Raw genomic sequence first — 27267 nt, forward strand, 5'->3', positions numbered from 1 at the left:
CAATCGACTATAAATGTATATATACCGAGTCCAGTAAACAACAACTTCCAGTCGCTATAGCATGCAGATTAGGATCGAAAGTGGCGAGTTTCTCTTTGTCCGAGGCTGATGCCTCTTCCTACACGTGCGGTGTCCCTGGTCACCCCTTTGATATTGGGTTGATTCCTCGGAAGGTGATAAATTTTTTTCTTGAGTTCCATTTGCATTCTTTTAGGTCTTAGTGGAAAAGTGACACTATTGGTGGTACCAAGAAAGTGATGATGATAATTGATGGATGATGATGTAGAATGTAGATGATGCAAAATTTGTAGAGCGCACATACTCACACTCCTAAGGAATATGCTTTTATCGCTTAAGAACAAGAACAAAATACGGACAGCATACGAGGGACAGGAAATCAAATAACATATAAGCTATAAAAGAATCAACAACCGTACTAAACGAAGAATAAAATGAATAAAATCAAATGCAGAAAACACAAAGAGGAACTAAAGAACAAGAGCTGAGAGTAATTTGATATTGCAACTATCAGGTAAGGGTGTGAAGAAGGACTAGCATAATGGGAAAGGTTGTTAGGAGTAATGTTTAGGGAAGAGGTGTGTTATCAGAGCACGTTTAAGGGATTCAGTATAGTGGGTAGGTGGCGGATATGGAAAGGGAGAGAGTTCCAGTGTTTCGCTGCACAATAACTAAAAATCCTGTGACCATATGTTGATGTTTTGGTGACATGAAGAGTAAGGAGACGATCATCAGGCGAGGAGCTGAGTTGTCTAGCTGAGACGTGAGGGAAGAGCAGTTAAGAGAAATTATCAGGGCATGTGGCAGCTTATAAAGAATTAAAAACACAGCACAGACAGTTTGAACCGGATGCGAGAGTGGATGGGAAGCCAGTGCAGAAAACGAAGAAGGGTGGCGTGGTCCTGTTCACTAACTCTAAGCACCAGACGTGCAGCAGAGTTCTGTATTTTCTACAGTTTGTGAAGAAAGTATTCAGGGCAGCCAGCAAGCAATTTAAGGAGTTGCAGTAATCAAGTCTGGATAAAACATACATCAGTGATACTTAGTCTCCTTTGTATCTCCCTGCGTCTTGGTGGCAGTACGTGATACTGTTGGTGGTCTTATAGCAACTTAACCAAAAGTAGAAAAGACGTTTTCTACACCTTCTACCCATCAAAAACCTACCTTAGCTTCGAGAATCATATGAGTCCAGTTATACTGGTGGTGTTCACACACTAACATACGTACATACACGATAACATTTTACTGAACAAGCACTCGCATGTGCATTCATAGATGGATGCACCAATACCCGTACAAAGTACAGCTTATTGCTGCTGTCATCTTTTAACATGAACTTCTTCTCTACCATTGCAAGACGCCACCCGGCCTAGACTTACTAAATTCCATTAGTTGTGATGTGGTTATCAGCTGAACTGTAAATAACATTATTTTAACAGACACAGTCATCTGCTATATCTCGAATTATTCACCTTTGACTGCACGGATGGAGATGCCCGGCAATGACATGTTATAATACGATAACAGTCTCTAGTTTTTCACCGGGTCTCGATCCGCGATCTTGATAACAAAGCAGTAACAGTCTTATCCTGTACTTGTTTACAGTTGTGCAGCTACTGATCAAATGGCCTTTGCTATTATTTCGGGTTCAGATTTTAAAAAAAGTGAATCCTTTTATTTCATCGACGGCTGCATGGTAAATTGTTTTACGTGTTGAAAATCCCCCTCTCGTTTCATCCATTTAAAGTTAACGGTGGTTCTGGGTCTGCACTATCCATATCCAGTATTAATTGTTCATCTCATCACCATCACCTTTACTTGTCAAGTATATCATCTATACTTACAAGTAATTTCAAGTTATGAAGTGAGCAAGTTAGTCATCTTTAATAATTTTCTTTATTTTCTCAAGTTATTATTTCTTTCCTCAATAACATTCTAGGTTAGCGCCTGTCATCTACACTGAGGGTTGGCTGTCCTACGTTCACCTCTCGTTTCGGGCACGCTGTTAATTCTTTCTCTGCATGTATATGGTCTCTGTTTGCAGGGCAAGCTACCTTTCTGTGATATACCCTTATCTAGTTGTTGGGTCGGCGTAAAACACCAATTCATCCCCGCCTTTCAACATTCTACGTCCTCACGAATATTTGATTTGAACAGGTCCCTAACAATCAAGAAACTATGATCTGTGATTGTATTTCTTTATCGGTTAGTATATTGTTTGTGGTCAAAGTTAAATGCGGTCGTTTAAGTGAAGTCCACTTTACCAACTTGCGGAAACTACAGCAACTAAAAGGAAACGGTGTAGTGTACATAGGCGCACATCTCTTCCCATGGGGGGAAGAAATGAGCTTGTATTTTATTTGGCTTTTCTTGTTGTTCTTGCAGGTAAGAATCACTGTATACGAGCTTAGGTGTATTAGAGAAAACAGGTTGTAAGCTACATAAATATTTTTGTAAACTGTCACAAAATACAGTGGAAGCTCGATTATCCGGTCTTCTCATAACCGTGCATTCGCGGTTATCCGGGATCGATTCACGCTGAAGGCGAAACATGCTTTACTTTATCTTCTAAGATAATATGTAAAGTTTTGTTTTTAAGAAATGTTGTTTTAAAGGTATATATGTAATTAATTCATCGCTCGTTCGGTAGGGTACTGTACAAAGAAGGTGATCAGACGTTTTGGGAGCGACGTGTGCCGATCATGAAGTCGTCACCGACAAAGAAAAAAAAAAAAAAAAAAGCGAAAATCGGGGAGGATGGGGGAACGCCGAAAGGCAGTGAACTAGGAAACAAAGTTGAAATTGGTAATCAAACGGCGATAGACAAAACCCAATACCAATCAATGTACTGTAATCAGATTTTTAAATACATGCGGGACATTGATCGACTATTTCATGGACAGCGGATCTATGTTCATGACTATTCAGACGAAACCGGGACGTTTTATGAGAAGGCGGGACACGTGGTCAAAGGCGGGGGTGTACGTGCCGTCTAAACCAGTACGTCTGCTCACCTTAAATGTACAAGTCAAATTAAAATTATTTTTTGTCCGTAAACCACGCAAGAGGGGCGACATTTAAATTTTGTACCATCCTTTCTTTGGATGGCACTCACAATCACCACAAAAAAAAACCCCCAAACAACAACTTTGGCGCCATATAGCATGCAAGAATGGAGCAAAACATCAGTTATGAAATACCTGGAAAGTAAGTCCTGTATGTTTTTTTGGAACAATTATCACATAATAATCATTGCAGGGCTGAGAATGTCACAGATATTGCCCTGAAGTGTTACAGTTGCAAAAGTTAACAGATGCACAGTTAATGCATAGAAAGATCATGACTTACCCATTCAAATTCATTTGATAACCATAGAAATTGTCCTTTATTTTAACAGGGCATGGCATTGAACCCCAAATGAAAGGAACAGACTTGACATGATATATTCATCATAGAATGTGACCTTGTGACTACTATCTAAACAGCCACTTTTGTGCCAGAATTTTGTAAACTAGAGGAAATGTAGGGTTATTCAACTTCTTTCCTATAAAAATAGAAATACCTTAATTCTTTCTGCTTGCTTATGAACAGTATTGTCTTTCTCGTTTAATAATATGCTTTGACTGCCTTAAAAATAGGACAAACTTCTGAAATAATGACAGAAAATCCAAGAGGAATAACAGAGAATGTAAGCTAATAAAACGAAGATCAGTACACATCAAAGGAATCTTCAGAATGTGTGCCTAATATATCAGTAACTGCAACTTAAGTTGTGGCTGAAATGAATTGCAGCAACGACTAAAACCCAGGAATAAAACTCTTTTCCTGATACATGAAAGGTGTTAGCTGACCAGTGTAGGGAGCTAATATTATTCATGTGCCTTGATAATTTGTTTCACAGAATAACTCATTTCTGTGTTTATAGTTTGGTTTTTTACTCAACCTCTACTTAAGTCTTTATATTTTCTTTTTTTCTATTATTGTTAGAATCTCAGTCTCAGTATGACTGCACTTTTGAGACTGGCTACTGCTCCTGGATACAGGATACCTCTGATCAACTCAACTGGATTCACACTCAAGGAACAACTAGAAATCAAACAACAAGACCCACTGTGGATCATACATTAGGCAACAGTGAGTAATTTATCTTTTGAGCTGGAGCTTTAAAAATATCAGTTAACTTTAGGAAAGGGGCATTATAACTAGTCATGGAACAAATGAATGTGCTCATATGACCTGCTACAGCTACTAATGCTGTCATTGATGCTACTAGATTATTATTGTAGATGAATTAAAGTGACAATGACAATGATCAACTTTATTGGTCCCAGCGGGCAGTTTAAACATGGGAAGGTGCTCTAGTTACAGTAAAGTTAAAAATAAAAGTAAAAGCAGAAAAATTAACTGCAAGGTGCAAGGTGTACATTAGCATGTGAAAGGAAGGCAAATTATATATATATTATAAAACAAATAACAACTTGCGTCAAGAATATCTACATCACACACAAACACACACCACTGACACTTCCTCTGAGATTGAGCAGCTGTGGCTCGAAAGTGTACAAAATATTTTATGAAATGACAAACATTCATTGAAATAAAAATCTTGAAATATTGACCTGGTGAGGTGGGAGAAAAAAAGGTTTCTATATAAATACATGTGTTTGTGAATGCATATTTACACTTTCACATATTTAAAATGTGAGAGGTTAAAAGCAAACTAGAATGGCACTGCTCATGTGCAAATGAGTGGCAAACATGCAAGTGATTATGTGTGGGTGTTGATGCATGGATGTTTTAGGTGGTAGGTTTGGAGTTTGCAGTAACAGATAAGCATGGATCCTTGCAATTATATTTTTTTTAGATTTGTACTCTACTAAGCTATTCAGCTTCCACAACATTCAGCTATGTATATCATAACTTTTTCTTGCTCTTTTGTCTCCACACAGAAAGTGGTTGGTACATTCTTATAGAATCAGCAGTTGTTCAAGGGACCAATAGTACAGCACGCCTGATATCTCCACAGATTCCAGCCAACTCTCCATACTGTCTGCAGTTCTGGTATTACATGTATGGTGCTCATGTTGATACGCTTACCATTTATGTTCATGTAAGTTCTTTTCTGCTGTTAGCACAATATTGCTGCTGTTGTGTTTGACATAGATCGAGTTGTTGTGACTAAGTCATTTTGAAATAAGTTCATCGTTTTGTATCATTTTAGGATTTATAGAAAAGTACATGTAAGCTAAAAAGGAGTCACAGGAATATTTTTAAAATCATTTTTTAAGGGATATACTGTTACCAACTTTGTTTCGACAGGGACACATGCTTTGCTGTGTATAAAAACTAAATGATGTAAAAACTTACAAACAGTACCATGAATCTGTACACTGAAATTGAAAACAGAGAGGAGGAAGTCCTGACATACCGCTGTGGACCAAAAGCCAGACTCAAGGCAGCCAGTGGATCTATGGGCAGGTGCAGCTGTATTCTTTTTTCTACTCTGTCAACATAGTGTTTGAGGCAGTCCGTGGGCCCTTCTTTAAGGGTGACATTGGGATAGATGATATCAGAGCTGTGCCAGGAAGCTGTCCTACCACAAGTAAGCTTTTTGTACCTTATTATTACTTTTTAGGATCATGTACTTTTGATACATCCAAACTAAAAGCAAAATGCATAAGATTATGTAATAGTTTCTATTCAACAAGAAGACCTTCCTAAAATAAAACATGCATGTGTGTTGTATCTGGAAACTTTGCTCATAAGAACTGTGTATTAATGTAAGCAGTAATGCTTTAGAACAATTAAGCTACTTTTATGGTTCATGAAATTCCATGCTGGTGATTTTTATCTCAAGGATGCTTCTTGGTCAGGGAGGCCCACCAGGGGTCAATGACGTCATAATGAACGCATTGATCAAGTCAAACTCACATTCAAGTGTTCATGACCACCTGAACAAGTTGGGATATGTAAACAAGCTCAGTATTTGGGTTGCTGAAAGAAGTTCCTTTGATGGCACATATAGACATGTGTGATATCAAATCAATCAAACTTTATTGTCTGTACCAGACAGTCCAAGACAGAAATTTTTCTTTCACTCACAATAACTACACACATACAAACCTACAAGTATAATATAAGCATATCTATATATATATACACATATATACAAGCATAACACATAGACATACCCATACACTACATTCAACAATTCACACCTACACCCTCTCACACATGTACATGAACCTCCTGAGAAGGATGCCATGTAATATAAGGCCTATGAGTCCTATTGCCTTTTATTTAGAATGGTGATGGCTGCTGGCATGAAGGACCTTTAGCAGGCAGTTTTTCGTGCATGTGGTACTTCCTAGCATCTGCCCAAGGGCAGCAGCTGAAAGCTGTGATGGAGAGGGTATGTTTGGTCTGGTTATATTATATGCCATTTTTCTGACTACATAAAGGTACAAGTCAGAAAGTGGCAGCTGTGGAGAACCTGGTGCATGACTTTGGCCAGCCTTGCCTTGTCTTTGACAAGGAAGTGACCATACCAGGTGGTGATGTTAAATATGAGAATGATCATTAAAAACAAGGAAAACAATCCATTTCTGAAGTGGTTGGCAAGGAGAAGTGGATAGTTTACAACAATAGAATGCACAAACAGTCTTGGTTCCAACATGATGGTTTACCTCAAATGACATCAAAAGTAGACAAAGGAAAGTTATGTTGTCATGCAACGTGGTGGGATTTTAAAAGTGTTGTGTTTTTCAAGCTCCTACTAATTGATTGATTAAATCAATTCAAATGTGTACTGTTGGCTATTGGACAGTTTTAATGAATCCATCATCCACAGAAATGTCCAAAGCTCATTAATCATTAAGCAGTTTTGTTCAATCATGACAATGTGAGACCACACATAAGTTTGATCAGCTGTCAAAAATTATTGGAGCTTGGATGAGATGTGTTGCCACATACTCTCCTGAACTTGTGCCTTAAGACTTCCACTTGTTTCACTCTCTTCAAAACTCCTTGTAATGTTTAGATGAGGCTGTAAATCAGCACCTTGTTCAGCTTTTCTGGGATAAATACAGGTCCTCTATGAAGGCTGTAAATCATCTTGTTCAGTTTTTCGCTGATAAAGTCAGGTCCTTCTTCAGGAATTGTGAAGCTGACTGAAATGGGCAATGTATCACCGATTGATCTTGTGAATACCGTGATCTTACTGAATAACTACTTTTGAAAAACAGAAAAATACATAATAACTTTCTAACAACCCAGTATATGATACTCTTGAGCTTGGTATAGCTATAGCACGTGTTTGTACCTTGGTGCATTACTTTGGCCTTTGACTATTAGGACTAATAAAAATACATTCTAGTAGTTTGAAGCAATGTCTTTGACAAGTTTTTTTATTGTATTCTCAGGTGGCTTGACATGTGACTTCGAGGAAGGTTTGTGTGGATGGGATCAGAATACAGAAGACGATTTTGACTGGACCTTACATTCTGGTCAAACAACAACTGTGAATACTGGACCTTCTAATGACCATACTCTGGGTACCTCATCAGGTAAAGATGCCAGAACCTTATCTCTGATGCTTAGAGATAACTCTCATTTATAAACTGCAAGTAAAAGTAACCTTTGAATAATGTTTTTGTCTTTTAGCAGAAAAGATTGGTGTGGAATGTAGAAGGACAGAATGTATTTAGCAGAGTTTTAGGAACTTCTGTGTATGTCACAGATCTAGTCAGTGCTAGGACTAAGCGCACACGCACGGACGAAAGGGCGCAAATGATGGAAGTTTCTGGAATGCATGTCTCTATGATGTTTAAAAAATAAAAAAAAAAAAAGAAAGAAAGAAAAGGTGTGACAGGAGAGGGGAGAGCAGTGAGCGAACAGGAGAGATTAACTGGGGGAGAGAGCAAAAGGGCGAGAGGACGTGAAATTGGACGTTTAATTGCAAGTTGAAGATATTGTGTTATTTGAAGTAAAAAGCCATTGCAGAGACAATGAGCTTAGAGGACTTAAGGAATGCTGCAGTTTGTGGTTGCGTTATTTGACAAGAAGAGCCATTGCGGAGACAGTGTGCTTGCCTGGTTTATAAGGAACTTATTAAATTTTGTGGATGTGTTATTTGAAGTGAAGAGTCATTGCCGAGTCAGTGAGCTTATGGTTTATAAGGAATTCATTGCATTTCTTGGATGTGTTATTTGAAATGAAGAGTCATTGCCAAGATAGTGTATCTAAAAGAATATATAGTATAGAGGTACTGAAGTACACTTTACAGTCTGCATTTATCTTATCTCAACGTATCAACGGCCAGCCATTGCATTATTGACGGTGTTAATTACTACCTTGAGGAAATAGATCGTAGTTAGGACTTTTTAAATTATTATTTACGTTATTTTGTTTTGTTTAGTAAACATAAGCAGACTCTTACAGGCAAATCATTTTGTTTATTTGTGTGAAAGAACACATATTTGTCTGACCCCACAATTAAGTGTGTTTGAAAGGGAGTGAGCGAGAGACACTAAACAGTGTCGTAACTGTTTACAATTCTTGATTGTTTTTAAAAACAAAGCTGGTACTTTTGTAATAAACCTAATAATGTTGAAGCTTATGACTTAATATATGTGATGTTCAAAATATTCTATGTCAACATAAAACATAATATTTCTGACATTAAAAGCAGTGGTAGACTGAATTCAGATGGTGGTGGGTGGGTGTGAAAACAGAGACAAGCGGTGGTGGGCAAACACCCTAAACACCAGAAGCAAAAGGTGCTGAAAATTTTTTAAACTTTTACTTTTCTTTGGGATATTTTAGTGCTTTAATAGTTACTAAAATATTTCTGTTCTTAAATGAGGTTATTTTCAAGGTTTATATTACGAGGATCTTTAATTATGATTTCAAATTAAATTAACTGCAGTTCTTTTTGATTCGATCAAGTATTTTGATCGACATGTTGGGCACACATTTTGCTTTGCTTTTCCCAGATCCCAAAAACCTTCAGTATGCTTTTGATGAAAAAGTTTTGTATTATTTTTCTTAACTATCAAGCAACTGTTTTAGACCTCAACTTTCAATCTCAGTTAATGCTGCTAACATTAACATTCAGTTAACATTGGGAAGGAAGACAAACAATATTTTATGCTTGCAACAAATATTTAGTAGTTTGCTATAGGCGTTGTATTTAATCTTTGTAGTTATCCACTAACTAATCCCTGGTAGACATGACAGAGCTTATCTTCTTAGTCAACTAGTAAAAAATGTTGCAGGCTTGACATTATATACATACTGCCTAAATGCTATTCTGCCATTTTTGTTGTTGATTAGGTCACTATCTGTACATAGAGACCAGCTCTCCACAATATCTTGGACAAACGGCTCACCTTGTCAGTTCCTTGGTAACCCAGACTACCCCACAGTGTATGCTATTCTTCTATAGCCTCAATGGGGACAATATTGGTGCCTTGAACATCTACATTATATCTGGTGCTGAATTAACAAGCACTGATATTCCAGTATGGTCAAAAAGAGACAACTTTGGTGATATCTGGTTCCCAGGTCAAACAACCATTAAGGGTTCTTCTTCCTACAGGGTTAGTAAAGCTTTTTTATCTTCCTTCTTTGGGATAATGTTTAGATTACACCAGATATTCAGGATAGTTATTGTAACAGGGTAAGTGCAGTGCTCTTCCCCCAATCTTTCCACAACAACAAAACACAACACTTTCATGGGTTCTGGATCGCTTTACTCCAACGCCAGTCGATAGTGCTGGTTATGGTGAAACTCTACACAACACACTTGCGCTCTTGGGGGAATGTGCTCCCACCTCTCTGCTGTTTCCTCATGTACTGACCACTGGCCTCTTCATTCGACCTTCATGCTCCACTCCCCTCAAACACACCCGCTTACCTTCCTCCTGTTGCTAGTCGACCCCCTCCTGCTCTCCTTCGGTCACGGGGTTGTCGCGTGGCCAGTGATTACCCCCCATCGCCAGCCTGTACCTTCCCTCTGTGTGTGTGTGTATATGCATGCTATGTTCCATCCTACTTATATGCGATGTCCTATACTACCATACTAGGAGAAAATGTTTATCTCTACACTTATTGATATCATGAACGCCTTTTTTTAATTTCAGGTTGTGTTTGAGGGAGTAGTTGGCGCAGGCAATCTGGGAGACATAGCTATTGATGACATCATTGTAAGGAATGGTAGCTGCTCCCATCAAGGTGAAATATGCAATGCATTGAGCACGCATTTCTCCATTTGTTGTGATAACAGTTATCTCACATCTTGGGTTTTATGTAGTCAAGTTCCCTTTTGCGTTTTGAGCTGGCAGGTAGTGCCATGTTTTTCATGTTTAACAAATACTGTTTCCTCAAACTACAACAGTGTCTAGTGTTGGTTGGCTCTAGGGATGCAGCACGATAAACCATTGTTATTTTAACTGCTGTCCCATAACCATTTTATGTAATTTCTACAGCTCCACAAGATAACTGCTCCATGAAGATATGTGGAGAAGGGTCAAACAGAATGCACATGCAGCATATCATACATACATATCTTTTCACTGGTCCCAACTGATGAGTTGTGGCCCTATGCTCCTCGAGGAGTAACAAGGACTAAACTAAACAACTGATGATTAGTTAGGTTGGTCCTTTGGTACTGGTCATTGAGGCAACAACAGAATGGATGTGGCATATCATGCACATTGTGAAAAATAAATAATGGGTACAACACTTGGTCCTTTCATGGATTATTTTGAATATGAATTGTTTGCTATTTTTTGGCTGTTTGAAAGACATAAAGCTAGACTGCTGAAAGTCATATTGTAGATGATTATATTTTTTGCTCCTTTTCCCAAGGTTTACACTACAAAAAATCAAAAGCAAGTATGCAAAGACAAGTACTATTTAAATATCTTTCTATAGTAGTGTTTTAAATAGATTTTATTTCTTTGTAGTGTAAACAATTTGGTCCCATCCACCAGCGTACATTCTGTGCTCATGATGACACTATTCCTGATCTGAAAAATTCTCCCTATACTTATATTATTTATATTTTTATTCTTAGCCCAGAAAATTAAAAAACATTGTAAAGCGTAAGATATCAAGATATATGTGGGGATTCTGCACTATACAAGCAACATGTGTGTTGTCAAAGCCTACACATTTTGCATAGTTCTCACATTTTAAAAAAAATCAGTTTTATAGCAGTTAAAATTTTCTTCTTGAATTCAAACTATTTCTTCCACCTATCAGTTCGGGATTATCATTAGAATTCTTTAAACATATTTGTGCATAAGCGCACGTGTGTGTGTGTGGATACATGCAGGAAGAGACATTATATTGTACATAGGCGTGTACAAGAATTGCATAAAGTAGTGCAGCTGCAAATATGTGACTGGTAATTGTAAAAAAGAAAATCTTCTTGGGAAGATCTCCAATACAGACTGTGGGAGAGAACCAACTAAAAACCTGCCAGCCAAGATATCAAGAAGCGGAAGTGGGGCTGGATCGGACCCACCTTGTAAAAGCTGGCTGACAATTTAACAAGACAAGCTTTGGGCTAGAACCCATGGGAGGCGCAGGGCTGGGAGACCCAGACAGACTTGGAGGAGATCAGTCCACAGCAAGGTGGAGGCAGCTGACATGACATGGTCCCAACTGGAAAGGGACGTCCAGAACCAGGTCCGATAGCGGGGTGTAGTTTTCTTTTAGGACAAACTCTGTGTCTTCAGCATTAAACTACTTGACATGTATGATGCAAGCACCCTTTTGCAACTTTTTTTTTTTGATTTGCCATTCAACATATTTAGAATGAAAGACAGCACCAAATTTTTACATTTGTTTTACAGCTAATAATAACTTTGAGCATGGCTTGGGACTGTGGACTAATCCAAGTGTAGGGGATAACTTTGACTGGATGTTAGGACAAGCATCGCTGGGTGCAACTTTTTCTGGACCAAAAGTTGACCACACACTGGGTACTTCAGAAGGTGAGCCATTGACCTGCTCTATGGTGTGCATGTGTAGACACATGGTTTTTCCAAATGTTGTTTTCATTGCACACAAAATGTAAGTGCTGGCAAAAACATGAAAATGCATGCATATGTGGTAGAAGGTAGCTGGTGACACATATACACAGGCACACATATACGGACTGGGGACAGCACAATGTGGAAGGTGTTAGATGTGTGGCGACCCTGTGCCCTGTGGCTCACAGGGAGAGATGAAGACTTAGGGGCAAAAGGAGAAGATTAAATGAAATTTCGGGGTATGAGGATGAAGGGTAAAGTGTAAGCGACAGGTCAGTCACAGAGGTTAAAGGTGGAAGCGGCACCACATCCACTATCCTGTTGGAAGACTGTATATGTTTCACCTTTGCTGAGACCAGCAGCTAGCACAAGATAAATAGAAAAAATATGTAACGATCAAACGTAAACAGTGTATGCTTACATTTATAAAATACTTTTCAAAGTTAAGCATGTATGTGCACAATATATGCAACAAGGGAGATATGGGGAAGTTAACCAGTTTTACACTTCTCATCGCAAGTCAACACTGTCGTGGGTCTAGCTCTTTTAAAAAAATACTTATTGCTATGATTAGATTGAATAAAATTGAAAAAGCTGTCTTTCTATATGCAGGACACTATCTTTTCGTTGAATCTTCCAAACCTATACAAATCGGAGACATCGTCTGGCTTCAGAGCCCTGTCATGGAACCAAATGTGGCCCTGTGCATGTCTTTTTGGTATATTACAAATATTGATGATACAGATGACATTAATGTCCTGATGCATACTGCAACACCAGCTAACAAATATTCAATCATAGTCTGGTCACTCAGTGATTCTGTGTCACCAGGTTGGATGCCTGGTCGAATAGCCATTTACAACAGTGATCCATTTTATGTAAGTGTTTTCCTCAACATCATCCCATTATACACATGCAGCTTTTTATTATTTATATATTTATATTTTACACTTTTGTTTTAACTTTAAGTTGCATTAACATGGTGCATTTCTGCTTTGATAATTTTTTTATCCATTGGTGATGATGCTCTATTTAAAGTTTATCTCCCGAAAAAGTGAAATCTTATTTTATACAGATAACCAGTGGGTTAGAATATAGTATAGTCTAACCTCTCTATAAAGACTTGCTAAAATCCACTAAAACCAGGTTGTAAATGAGACCAGTCATAGTAGGGAGATCAACTGGTCTGCTTTATTTAGAAGAAAATTGTAATATTTGGTAAATGGTCGTCCAAAAGCAATCTATTTTAAAAGGCACTTAACTTTTTCAGCAGGCAACTTGCTGCAAAAAAAGTTGTAATAGAGCACCAACTCCCAGTCATAAGTCAGGTTGAGGAGGTAGTCGTAATAGAGATGAAGTTTATGCAGCAAAATACATCTGCAAAAACTTTTTGTGTCATAACTAAGAGGGAGGGGGCCATAATAGTGCAGGTCTAAATAAATAAGTTTTACTGTAGTTCACTTTTACTGTTGATTTTTTTCTTAAAATGGCAAAACATAATTGTAATCTTCTCTATAAGGGGCTAACAAATGTTGTACAGGCTACAAACATTGATTTTTCAAAGTATACCAGTTCTGTGAGCAAGTATTTTAAATTATTTTTTTGTCTGCAGTCGAATAATGCTTTTTATAATATGAATATTTATATTTGTTTAAGTTGTGCTTTTTATTGCATTTTATTGGGTTTTCCAGATCATAATTGAAGTTAGGAGAGGAGAAAATGATCAGGGTGCCACTTCACTTGATGATATCTCATTCACAGAATCTGATTGTATGGGTAAGAAATATGTCACTGTTTTGCTGTGTCAGTCCTTCATAGCTACTATTTTAACACCAATTAGTACTTTTTTAAATGACAGTGTAGACAGGGATGTCATCTGGAGGCTGATGATCCACTATGGCATCCCACCTAAGCTCATAAACATCATTCAGGGGTTGTATGAAGACTTGTCCTGCCAAGTTATCCACAACGGCAAGCTTACTAAATCTTTCATAATGAAGATCGGCATAAGACAGGGTTACATATTATCACCAACAATCTTCCTGATGGTCATAGACTAGATTATGTGTAAGATGACCCAAGACAACAACACTGGTATTCAGTGGACCTTCACCAAACAGATAGAGGACCTGGACTTTAGTCTCCTATCTCATAGGCAACAACATGCACAAACCAAACTGATCAGTAAGCTAGCAGAGGAAACAGAGAAGACTGGCTTAAAGGTCAACAGATAGAAGACTGAAGTGATGAGAATCAACAACAAGCAGGAACTCACAGTCCAACTTCAAGGAGAGAACATTCTGGAAATAGATCGCTTCATGTATCTGGGGAGCATTGTCACTGGTGGAGTGGACAATGACATCAAAAGCCACATAAACAAGGCTAGTCATGCTTTCAACAGCCTATGCCCCATCGAAAACTCCCGAGCATTATCCTTCTTCAATAAGACCTGCATCTTCAACACCAATGTGAAGGCAGTCCTATGGCATGGATGGTTCAGAAACCTGGAGAGTGACAAACACCGTCAACAAGAAGCTCCAGACGATTATTAACCGATATCCTCGGCCATATTCTGGGAATGAGATGGCCTGAAAAGATCTCCAACAGCAGCCTATGGAAAAGAACCCACCAAAATGCCACTAGCTAAGACATCAAAAAGCACAAATAGGGCTGGATAGGACACACCCTGCACAAACCAGCTGACACCATTGCCAGGCAGGCACTTGACTGGGACCTTAAGGGGAAGAGGAGAGTTGGTTGACCAAACCAGACTTGGAAAGTTTAGAGCAAGGCAAAGAACATCGGAACCACATGGGCCTAACTGAGGGGGGCTGCCCAAAACCGGGTCTGCTGGCAAGGTGTTGTTGCAGTTCTGTGCTCCTTGAGGACCAACAATGAATAAACTAAACTATTATAACAATATGGAATAACACTATAAAGTAGTAAACCAATGCAATGACAGTCCAAGGTTTGTATGCCAACACAATAAGGTAGACACAAATCAAACAAGGCAGACAAGCAGAAGCTTCTTCTAATACCATATTTGTGCTCTATGGAGATAGAAAAATGGTCAGATGTTGAGACCTAACTCATTTTAGAAGCTCATCCCATCTTTCTTCTATAAGCATGATCCATCTGATCATATCATAAATGGGATCAAAGGCATTTGGAAATATAACCTTGTGCATAAAAGAAGAAAACAGTCCTAAAGACTACAACAAACATGTAATACAAAAATAAAAACAACCAGGAATTTATTAATTGCTGCCACACAAAGTATTCCACTCTGCCAGCTGCTTAAAATAATGACTTATTTATTTTAACAACGCTTATTAAGTTTATATTGTAGAAAAACCAACAATAAATTTGTGTATTATTTTTTTTTAAGTAATTAGGCTTTTTAAATTGTATTTAATTTCAAGCTTTACATGGCAAAATTCTCAGATCGTGCTCTCACAGCCATGGTGTCTTAATAATTTATTATTTGCCGTCGCTGTCTCAGGCATTTAGCTGATAGTAGCAATCACCTGTGCACATCTAACCAGCCCTTTCTTTTGCACTATTTTGGAATCCTGCTACCAACACGTTTTAACAAACATGATGGAGATACTGCCAGATACTGCCAGATGCATAGCCATAGGTTGTTGATATTTTTATCTTAGGGACTGCTTGCTTGACCACACAGTCAAGCAAGCCAAACTCTTATCGCAGATTCTCAGTGCTCAGCTGAGTCGAGGTGATGATGGTTTCGCTTCAAGGTGCTTGAAAGATTCTGCTCGCTGTGTTGTTGCTTGTGACTTGAGACTTCTTCTTTGTGCTCTTTCCTGCATGGCCAGCTGGCCATAATGTTTCCTTCAATGTCTAGTTCTTAGCCATAGTACAACCTACATCTTTCAGTTCTTAGAAAGCTATACAACTGTCCTGCATATCCAGTAAACCATGTTTACTTCAGTAGGCTATGCCTTAGCCAGAGTACAATATATCTTTCAGTTCTTAAAAAAACTTTTAGCTGTCCTGAGCAACAGCCATTTTCAGATATGATATGTGTCTATTTGCAAATGACCTCAATTTATCTGTACAGAAAAATACAGTTGGTACAATGATTTTATGTGCTACTTTGGTGAATTCTATATTTAACTATAATTATGCATTAAAGATACATTAAGAAATACATGTTGTATTTTTTAACATGCTAGACTTCGTGTTTGGGTAAGCGTTTGCTTACTTGTATTGCTTGTAATGTGACAAAATAGGAAGACATTAGTTTCTCTTAAGTGTATGTGGGGTGGGGTTTTTTGCATTACAGCTGAACCTGATTTTGCTGAGGATGGGTTCAGTTTGCCCCCTGTTCCCCATCAGGCCACTACCACTCCAGGTATGGAGGAGATCTCATCTTCTTTTGGTGTATTGTTAAATAAAAAAGAAATTTTTTACAAAATCTGCAGTATCCTTTAACAGCAGCTCAGTTAACTGTTAACAGTTAATTTCGCACTCAACTTTTAGCATTTTAAGGAAATATCTGATAGATGATGGCCTGGTCTTGTGAAAGTCTGCAGCCAGCTTGGTTTATAAGAAAATCCTTTGTAGTACATGTTTGTGCATTAGATATATAGGAGGACCCCAAGCAGTATTATACACATGATGGTCAAAACAAAGCACAGGCACTTCACACTTGTCTAGGAAAGATGACCGCTTTGGAGCAATTAAGACTGATTTTTCTTAGTAATAGAATATTCGAAAAGTTGAGAGAATGCTCTGTTAATAAAACTTTTTTATAATTTGTGGTTCTATTCTATAATATTTATAATTTGACCAGCTGTCTTATTGAACTCATTTGCACAGTGCCATCCCCATATGATTGTGACTTTGAAGAAGATTTTTGTGAGTGGGTTCAAGACACTTCAGATAATTTTGACTGGACTAAGAGTACAGGAGCCACCTCATTTCAAAATACAGCACCATTGTTTGACCACACATTTGGAAACAGTGAGTTTTTTCCTCTGTAAATCTTATATGTTGTTCGTTTGGTAGCTTTGTTTGCCCCTTTTGCTTGTTTTAATATCATATAAAACTTGAAAGCTCAAATAGTTTCATAGTTTATAAAGTAGCAAGAAGGAGGAGTATTTCATTAGGTATAGTTCAGATCTTTGGGTAATGGAATTTAACAAAACAATATACCAACATAGTTTGAAGAAATCTGGAGGATTTCATTTTTAGCAAGTGGTGTTAGGTGTAATGAGTTGTATTATGTCATATTGTTTTGTGTATGAGTGGTGTCTTGCATCTTAAGTCTTTGTTTGCGTCCTTTGGACAATGACATTTTCTAGAAAAATATATATTATAGTCAGCTGAACATATCTGCATGAAGGCGCAAAAAGAAGACCAGTTGAAACTATTTGTAAAAGACAAAGAAGAATGTTCTGAGTGTACCCATTCTGCAATGGATGAGTTGTACTGTCAACGTATTTGTGCAGCGTACTTTCTCCGGACTTTCCCCTTTTTGACTGTTGTTCGATATCAACTGTACCTCCTCACTCTCTGCCTCTGTGACTGCAGCAGAAGGTGAAACATCTCCATTGTTCATCTTAGCTACAATTCAAGATCAACAGTCTTCACTTTCCTTCACCTTTCTCTATGGGGTCTTGTCAAAGAATTATGTGGTTGTAATTTGTTGTATGTATGCAGGGGTAAGGACGTTACATGGACACGAACTCAATGTGTTGCACATGAAACATCAACAATCTCCTGCTAAATCAACTATTTATTGGTATTCTGATGGGCTGCTGTTATCTTTGGATAAGGTTCCTATGATGGACTCCGAAGGTGTTGAACTCTTTAAGCTGTTCTCCATTCATGTTGATCTCTGCTTACTGTCATCATTGTGATAAAAGTTTCACAGCATGGCACATCTGGCCAGAGCTGAATCATTAGTCTTGAAAGGCCGTGTCTTACAGTGTGCAGATTCTTAATCAGATTTGGCAGGCACCACCAAAGGTTAAGTGATTAGTGCTGGTATCTGAATGAGAGGCATGCCGGTTTGATACCCATGTAGCACAGCTTGCTACTGCCTGTCAACCTAGCTGGCGGGCATGGGTACCTGATTCCAAAGAGAGTTGGGGAAGGTAATGCAGCAAGGGAGAGATGATGTGCACCGCCCTTCCTTAAAGCTGGTCCCAAGAAAAGTGAGGTCTCTAACACCTCACCCCCTAACGACCTGAAAAAGGTTATGGGATGACCTTTATCTTTTACACCCCCTACCTGTTAAAGTTATTCTCTATATAGTCATATCATCTTGTGCAATACGATGAAAAATGTTGGCAGTAAAATTTCTTTGAGTACTTACCAGATGACATGACCACTAGTTCTCACCTGCCTCCGGGTGGTCCCTCGACTCCTGTTGATAACTGGAGATGAAAACATTACTTATGATGAAATGAAGGGGGTTGGGGGTAGTTGGCTTCCCTACATAGGCCCCCTAGTCATTGATCAATATTTGTCCAGTCAAGAGAAGACAGCTGGAACTGAAGCTGACAGTATCTTCATATAGTTGTGTCATCTAAAAAGTACTTGAAGAAAAGTTTACTGCCAGAATATTTTTCATTTAAATGTAAAGTTTTTTAGTTGATGAGTTTTTTTTACAAACTATGTGTTTAGTCATTCATGGTAATTGGTTGGAAAATGTGTATTAGAACCATATAAAGTTAAATAGGGCTATTTAATAATAAAGTATGAGGCCTAGATTATATATTTTTTCTTTGACTAGCTTGAGTTACAGTAGTGTGCATCTTATTCCTCATATTCTGTTTCAGGGACAGGTCATTACCTTTACATTGAGACATCACTACCACGCCATGCTAATGATACAGCTCGCTTATTGTCACGTCAGTTGAATGTCAGTCCAAGTGGAGCTTGCCTACGATTCTGGTATATCATGTATGGTCCATCTGTCAACAGTCTGAATGTCTATGTACAATCTGACACTATTATCACTAAAGTGTGGACACGCACTGGCACGCAGAGAAACCAGTGGACATTTGGTGAAGCCCCAGTTATAAGCCACTACTCTTATCAGGTACAAAAATCGCCTCAAATTTTGTGTTTTTAATTTTGTGCTGTAGCCTTTTTTTTTTTGCCAGAAATATCATCCAAACATTAGCAAACAGTTCAGGAAAATCTGTAATGCGAAGACATCCTCATATAGATGAAAGCTGTCCAGTTGTTATTAGATTTTTTGAAACCAGAAACTTTATCTATGTACAGTTTCAACAGATTTGTTTAAAAGAAAGAGAGTGTAACTAGCACAACAAATCCAGTTATAATGCAATGTTTCTTCAAGAAAAATTTTGTTGAGTGGGTAGGTGCGTTGTTTGTTTGTATATAAAACTGTAGAAGTTCTTGACTGTCATTTAAGATTATGATATAAAAACCAGGTAACTAAGATTTAGTGCAATGGAAGACTTTTTAATATTTATGACTTTATTTCTTTTTTATACTTTAATTGTGATATTTTATGATGTGATCAGATGGATATTTTTGCAGATAATTATTGAAGCCACTCGTGGGACCACCTTTCTGGGTGACATTGCAATTGATGACCTTAGCTTTTCGGATAGACTGTGTACAGCTACTGATACTGGTAATTTAAAACCTGCATGTACATGTTTTTATAGTTATTGCACTTTGAATTGGCAGAGAAGTATGCACCAAAAGGTAAGTTGTAAACTGGCTCCATCAGCCAGGCTCTGAAACTTTTCCATAACGAAACATTTTATTAAAATAAATTTTCTTGAATGTCTTTACTCTGTATGTGCACACATATATGCATGACCATTCATGCACACATGCACAGTAAAGAATGAAAGATTACAAATAACTAGTCTGAAATTATTTCTTTAGTTATTTGTATGATGATCATGTAACCAACACATCAGTCCCTGATGGCTACTTAGCGATGGGCTAATCGTATAAGAACACAACAAATATCTAAATTGCTCCACAACTCTAGATTTTATTCAGAGTTTCACTGGGCGGCTGGCCTGCCGTCTCTCTACTGCAGGGGTGGGCAATTAATTTTCCCAAGGGGCCGTATGAGAAGCTGGGATGGTTCTAGAGGGCCGGACTAATATAGTTAACTCAGTGTTACCCAATACTGTATACATAGTATATATAATGGCGGGCGGGCCAGCGGTCGGGCCGGTCAGAGACAGGAGGCGGGCCCGTGGGCCGGCGTTTGCCCAGGTCTGCTCTACTGTAACTGCCAATCACAAAAGCCCCTCTTAACTGTAAAACTACACTACTTGTATCTATCCCTGTTGAACGATCCAACAACCATCCCCCTTTTTTTTCCTCTTGGTCTGGTCACGACCTTTCTCTGTGACGGTAGTGGTCACCCCTACTCTGCACTGTCTGGTCATGGCCTTCCCAAGTGGGTCAGGTGACTTCGTATTAAGCAGCAGCAGCTACAGGTGGACAGTTCAAGGTTGGCTTACGTACGCAGCAGGTGTGGGAAAGGGACAGTCCTAGGAGTTGTTCGACCCCTACCCTCTACAACCGCGATTCTCAAACGGTGGGGCGGGCGACGTGCTTACAAGGGGGGTGCGAAGGTGGTCATTTTTAAAAAGTTTCTTATACCGGTATTAGTGAAATTAGCTGACATTGTGTGGCTAAGGGGGGCGCGCGCGGACATACCTTTGTTCGTCGGGGGCGTCTCAAGTAAAAGGTTGAGAACCGCTGCTCTACAAAATAAAGACATAACTTAGTACACTACTAGAGTGCTACAGTCATGACACACATTGTTGCTAAATGCTGAATGTTTCTTCAATTTCCAGCCTATCTTTGTGACTTTGAATATAAGGAGTTGTGTGGTTTTACACAAGACAAAAATGATTCCTTTGACTGGACATGGAGGATTGCTGGCACAGTTGCAAACTTCACAGGACCCATTGTTGATCACACTGAAGGCACAGATTCAGGTGTTGTTAAAAATCACCACTGGTCTTGAGAATGAAATCTGGTTTTCAAATTGCTTTTAAATAAATGATAGCCTGTTTAGTTTGATCATTCACAAAGCAAATATTAAGCTTGTGTTTCATTTTGACAGAATAAGCAAATCTAGGAAAATTATCTCACCTCATTTTTCACCCAAGATAACTGCATTATCCAAATGTTTCCATTTTATGTCTTATTTTTGGTACTCTTTTATGAAGCTTATTGAGCTTCCTATTCAAAAATGGTAAGCACTATATCACTCTTTTGCACATTATAGTGAATTAATTGTTATCATAAGTATGAAAGATTATAGGTCATTATAGCCATGATGACTGATTTCTAATTAGACTATATCTAATTAGACAATAATAATTTTTACTTACAAATGGAATAGAATTTTTGTTGGTATAGAATGTGAATTCAGAGTATTTAATGTTGAGCAGTATCATTCTAACTTAGGTGTACATATTTGCTTTATCTATCAATATCAAACTATAAAAGGTACATAAACAAAGATAAGCAAGACAAAAAAATCTAGTGAAATGATTAAGGAGCAAAGACGACTCTAAGCCACTAAAAGTAACTTTAAGCTAAATATTTTTATAAATATATTCAAGGTCACTATATGTGCATCGAATCAAGTGCTCTACGATACCCAGGTGAACGTGCCCGTTTGGTCAGTCCCATATACCCACAGACCACTGGTTCTTGCCTCAGCTTCTACTACAGCATGTGTAGCTCCAGGATGGGCACATTAACTGTTTATCTAGCAGAAACAGAGCCAACTATCCCTTACCATATTATCTTCCACAAGTCAGGAAATCAGGTAGATTCATATGGTTTCCTTTTTTGTAATATATTAATTATTTTGTAATGTAAGTATTAAATAGTGAAGCAGTGGAGGTTTTTTTTTTTTTTCGGCTTTTCAGTATTTATATTTTGTATCCTTAGACCTATGAGCAAAGGATCTCGCCCCTCCCCTGCCTGTCATGTACCACTTTCATTATTATTAATATGGTAGTATGGAACATTGTATTTAAGTAGGATGGAAGATGGCACGCATACACATGCACATAGGGCAGGTAAAGGCTGGCGATTGGGGGGGGGTAATTACTGGCTGGGTGACAACCCCGTGACCGAAGGATAGAGGGGCAAGTCGACTAGCGGCAGGATGAGGTGCGCGGGTGTGTTTGGAGGGAGTGCAACGTGAAGGTCGGGTGAAGAGGCGAGTGGTCAGAACGCGAGGAGACAGCGCAGAGGTGGGAGCACATTTCACTGAGAGTGCGAGGTGTTGTGTAGAGTTTCACCATAGCCAGCTCTATCGACTGGTGGTAGAGTAAAACAATCAGGAACCCACAAAATGTTGCATTTTGTTCTTGTGGAAAGATTGGGGGAAGAGCACCACACTTACCCTGCTACATTAACACATTGAAAGTATCGCTTTTGATTGTATTGAAAGTTGTCAAGCTTCATGCAATGCCTGGGATGCAAAACAGAAAGGTGAATGGTATAACAGTGTGATCTGTTAAATAAGTGTCCAGCACTAACTGTAGGCAGCCATTATGCTATGATAGCATACTGGGTCTCTGGTGACCAGCTTCTATGCCTAATTAGCTGTGTCCATCTCTTAAAGTGATCCTTAAGTTGCTATAAACCACTGTATTTGCCTCACATTCCTCATCTCTTTATTCTGGTAATATTTAAGTTTTGTCTTTAAAAATAAAATACATATGCTGCATTTTATATGTATATACTACACAGCTAAAATATGTCTTAAAATAGAATGATGCTCTTGCAGGGCTGCAACTGGTTACTAGCAGAGGCTCAGGTTCAGAGCACAACCAGCTTTCAGATCTACTTTGATGGTATTGTTGGCAGCAGATACTTCAGTGACATGGCCATTGATGATGTCAGCCTCAATCATGGGAGCTGTCAGGGAGATGGTCAGTAGAGCTCTTCTGTATTGTTGACAGAGTACAAATAGATGACCAGTGAAAGAACATTGGTGTAAATTAACTATAGAGAAACTGTTAACAGTCTTGTTTGCAACAGCTGTAAAGAAAATTTTAATTCTTAAGCTGTGGTGATTGTAGATAGCATATTATATTTGATTTAAGTGGCAGTCATGTTGTAAACTCTTTATTCTCGTTATAGTTAGTATTCTACTAAATGCAAACAGAAGGTTCTCAGTTGTCAGTAAATACACAAACAGCCAATTAATTAGGCACAGAGCTCAGCTTATAGCAGTTGTTTGGAAGTTTATTAGTGTGATAGAGGCTGGCTTCCTTGATAGTAGGAGGCTGATTGATCAATATCACTGCTGCATGGGCCAATTGAGGGAAGTTCTGAGAAGAGTGCTGCACCCTACCTTAAATGGAGCATTTCATCAGCACAAAGAGTACTGTATTCCAATAAGACTGGCCAATCTTAGCACATGAGCCCACTCCCTCTCTGAATTAAAAGGGTAAGGTGTGGTTTTCAGTGTCTGAAGTCTCAATTAAGTCTCTCCACCCTAGACATCCAGTGGAGACCGAAAATGCACTGACAAGGAAACCCTCAACCCCAACCAGCAGCTGAATTGAGAAGAAATAATAGATGGTCAGATTATCCAGAGTACCAAGCAAGCTTTATTAGCCACAATAGGCTTAATATGTACACTAGACAGTGTGTTGTCCAGGACTTGTGTCCCTGACAAAGCTTCGCCTTTAAGACTAATGTATGCTACAAGAGCTTGCACCTGTGGTAAGCAACCCTATTTACACTAGCAAAAATTTAATTCCTTAGATTTTTCTTCTTGTAAGGCACCCAGTGCATCAGTGCTGGAGAAGGTGCCCCAAAATTTATCATCTGCACTGTGCATAAATAGTACTATCTTATATACAGGTGCTTGTGACTTTGAAAATGGATTGTGCACATGGACAAATGCAAGAGATATTGACCAGTTTGACTGGATGATTGCTCAAGGTGGAAGAAGCAGTAAATACATGAATCCTGACTATGACCACACTTTTCTTGATGGAGACGGTATGTGAGATCAGTTCCATAAGTTTAACTGTTCTTTTGAATATTGAATGATTGTTTATATGTAAGACAGTGAAGTAAAGATGATACTTTTTATTAAATTTGTTCATAGCATTGGGTCCATGTACATTAAGAGTAAACAAAGATAAAATTAAGATAATAATATGTGTATGCATGTTTGTGGATTATATATATATATTTTTCAGTGAAAGATATTAGTGTTATTAGGACAGGTAAATATTAATGTGGGTTAATATAATTGGGTTAATGGGTGAGATTTTAATTTTAAAACAGAGTGTTTTATTTGGATGTGAATATCAAATACAGGTGTTGCACAATATGTAATTAAACTTTACACATTTTGGGGGAAAAGGTTTATGCTGCACCTATTTTTGCATGTTTATTTATTGTATTTATTTACAGAGGACTCTGTTTTGGTCAGACCTGTCCACTTGTTTTGTGTGTACATTAATCTTTCTAGGACACTACCTTTTCATCGATCCCAGTAAATTACTTCTGTATGGAGAGAAAGCTGTTCTACAGAGTCAGACATTTGAGGCAACTAGCAGTGGCTGCATAACCTTCTGGTACTACCTGACTGGGAGTGGAAGCAGCACTCTGTCTGTAGTAATGTTTACAATCCCAAGTAACACCACAACCATGCTGTGGTCTTTGTCTGGGAATCAGGAGGATGACTGGTTTTTTGCTGCAGCTCCTATAAACAGTAGGAACCAACGCTATGAGGTAAAATCTGCTTGCACCAAAAACACTTCACTACTTAGACTGAGGTGCGTCTTAGCAGGGACATTGACCAGTCTTCTGTCATTCCATAAACCATGACCTCAAACACCTACAAATTCAAGTTTATTTATTAAAATTTTTCTGAATGTTTAAAATAAAGCTTTTATCAGATCAAAGTGCTTTTCTTTGTCACTTCTGCTTTTGCTCAGTCATGCTTACTGATTCTGCCCTTGAAGATCATTGAAGATTTTTTAACAGGAGATTGATGTATGTGTACACAAATAGCCTTTGTTAAAGTGTGCTAAATGTATTTGTTAAACATCATTTTTGCAAAGTTGCAATAAAACAAACTGTCATAAAAAAATTTGACTTCTGTAAAAGGTTGTAATAAAGTACAGTTGACTGATGTACACAAAGAGTCAACAATGAACAAGCAGTTTCAAAATATACTTATTTTATTTTCTATGTTTGTAATATAGGGCAAACAGCGAGAAACAGTCTGTCTTTAATAGTACTTAATTCTTTTATGCAGGAAGCTTTTGGAAAAAATCAGTACTAGCTAGAGCACAATTGTCAGTTGTAAGTCATGTTGGGAAAACATTCGTAATAGACAAGACCTTTTTATGACAAAATGTCTGTATAAATTTTGTGTCATATTTAGGTGGTTGCAGTAGGAAAGATCTTAATGAGAAAGTTCCATTGTATATTTTAAAAAAAATTCTATGTCACTTTGTACATGTAGTTTTCATGAGCTAGATGGTTATTTATAATGGAGAAGAGAACCTTTCTTACATTCCTAGATATGGATACAAGGAACATTTGGTGCCAACTACTTTGGAAATTTTGCTGTTGATGACATAATCTTCTTATCTGATAATTGTGCAGGTAGGCTTGCAAGCTTAATAAATCTCATTCATTCCCATTTATATTCCATTTTCAGGCTTTGTAATTAGTCATGGAGAAAAAATTAATGCATGACTTGCAAGTAAACGCTTGTAGATATACTCAAGTAAACATAAAATAATAAACAATGACTCATAGTAGGAGTAGCTTTGTACCAGGGGAAATCAACTGAAGCCTTGCATTGTGACTGCTATTTTAACTGCTAAATAGCATGGTCATGTTGGCACCTACAGGACAGTTGCGCTTACTTTACTGACAAGGGTGAAATAGATACTGCCTATCACTGGTAGGATGGGACATTGCTCCTACCTCTATGACAGTGGTTCTTAACCGGGGTTCGGTGAGTCGGTCTCAGGGGTTCCGCGGAGCCTCTGCCACGGAGGTCAAGACACACCTGTAATTCGTGATGACACTGAAGAAGGGTTCGGTGAATGTGCATATGAAACTTGTGGGTTCTGTACCTCAAAGAAGGTTAAGAACCACTGCTCTATGATCTGAACAATAACTGCTGTTTTCCTGGCACCTGGCCCATAAGATTCCTTACATCCTACAGTTTGCACTGTTATCATGCAGCCACGATCTGTCCACCTCTCCTTATACTCACCCTCAGCCACAGCTATTAATACCATGCCCTCCATGACTTATTAGCTGCTGAGAATGGTCCTAGACCAACTGCTCCTTTGGCACTGTGATGATCACAGGATCAACGGGCAGTCTGCTACAGTTATGTTCAGGGTCATGCTGCTTCCATGGACCACCCATTTTGTGTATGTGTGCATGCATTTTTACCTTTGAGCACATGCATTTACCAGTTTTTGCAGACATGCTTATGGGATCCATCCCATACCACTATATAAATTACACCTTCATGATTTTTGCTACTTTTTTTATATGACTATCCCTCCTAAATTCCTCAGTTACTTTGTCTTGTTAGTTGAGTTACAAGTCTGGTTCATTTATCGCAGTATTGATTACATCATTTTCTTTGTTTGTTGATGTCACAGTAAGCCCAGAAAATGCCAGTCAAGCCATTTCAGGAATGCAGTTAACGTCCCCTACAACGAGCTCTGCTGCTCCTATTACTATTGGTTAGTCTTAGTCTGGAGATTGGATAAAAGTTATACATTACAAATTTACATATGCACAGATGTATATATATATACACAAATTGAATATATTGTTAAGTTTTATTCATTTCTATTTTGTTTTTTGTTGCTTTTCCCACAAGAATTCAAATCTTTCTTACTGCTATCAGTAAGCTTACCTGAATTTTATCTTTTAGCTATGAGATGATGAATGCTAGTCCAGTGACTTCTATTAGATTTGTTATCTTTCTATCAGCATCTACACTATATGACTGCACTTTTGAAAGTGGCTTTTGTGAATGGCAGCAAGCTGTTGATGACATTTTTAACTGGACTCGCACTCAAGGACCTTCTGGCATTCAGTCAGCTGGACCCATTAATGATCACACACTTGGAACTGGTTAGCTTTAACTCTACCTTCCTTATTTTTCATGCCACCTTGATAATAAATATAAATGAATATAAATTAA

The 27267-nt window shown here is 38.2% G+C and overlaps 1 protein-coding gene across 1 annotated transcript in view; it reads left to right on the forward strand.

Annotated features, from left to right (window-relative positions):
- The window catches only part of LOC112558980, a 188172-nt gene that overhangs the window by 87666 nt on the left and 73239 nt on the right, over positions 1 to 27267 (forward strand). Inside the window, exons 88-109 of the mRNA XM_025229763.1 lie at positions 3078 to 3225; positions 4006 to 4152; positions 4968 to 5128; positions 5425 to 5620; positions 7440 to 7583; positions 9352 to 9617; positions 10161 to 10251; positions 11880 to 12020; positions 12672 to 12937; positions 13751 to 13835; positions 16366 to 16434; positions 16902 to 17045; positions 18869 to 19131; positions 19599 to 19695; positions 20888 to 21031; positions 21665 to 21873; positions 22846 to 22990; positions 23931 to 24071; positions 24550 to 24812; positions 25610 to 25694; positions 26717 to 26800; positions 27054 to 27197. Coding sequence (XP_025085548.1) covers positions 3078 to 3225; positions 4006 to 4152; positions 4968 to 5128; positions 5425 to 5620; positions 7440 to 7583; positions 9352 to 9617; positions 10161 to 10251; positions 11880 to 12020; positions 12672 to 12937; positions 13751 to 13835; positions 16366 to 16434; positions 16902 to 17045; positions 18869 to 19131; positions 19599 to 19695; positions 20888 to 21031; positions 21665 to 21873; positions 22846 to 22990; positions 23931 to 24071; positions 24550 to 24812; positions 25610 to 25694; positions 26717 to 26800; positions 27054 to 27197 — 3433 coding nt within the window. The remainder of the gene's footprint in view (positions 1 to 3077; positions 3226 to 4005; positions 4153 to 4967; positions 5129 to 5424; positions 5621 to 7439; positions 7584 to 9351; positions 9618 to 10160; positions 10252 to 11879; positions 12021 to 12671; positions 12938 to 13750; positions 13836 to 16365; positions 16435 to 16901; positions 17046 to 18868; positions 19132 to 19598; positions 19696 to 20887; positions 21032 to 21664; positions 21874 to 22845; positions 22991 to 23930; positions 24072 to 24549; positions 24813 to 25609; positions 25695 to 26716; positions 26801 to 27053; positions 27198 to 27267) is intronic.

Source organism: Pomacea canaliculata, linkage group LG3, assembly GCF_003073045.1.
Source record: "Pomacea canaliculata isolate SZHN2017 linkage group LG3, ASM307304v1, whole genome shotgun sequence".
NCBI lineage: Eukaryota > Metazoa > Mollusca > Gastropoda > Architaenioglossa > Ampullariidae > Pomacea > Pomacea canaliculata.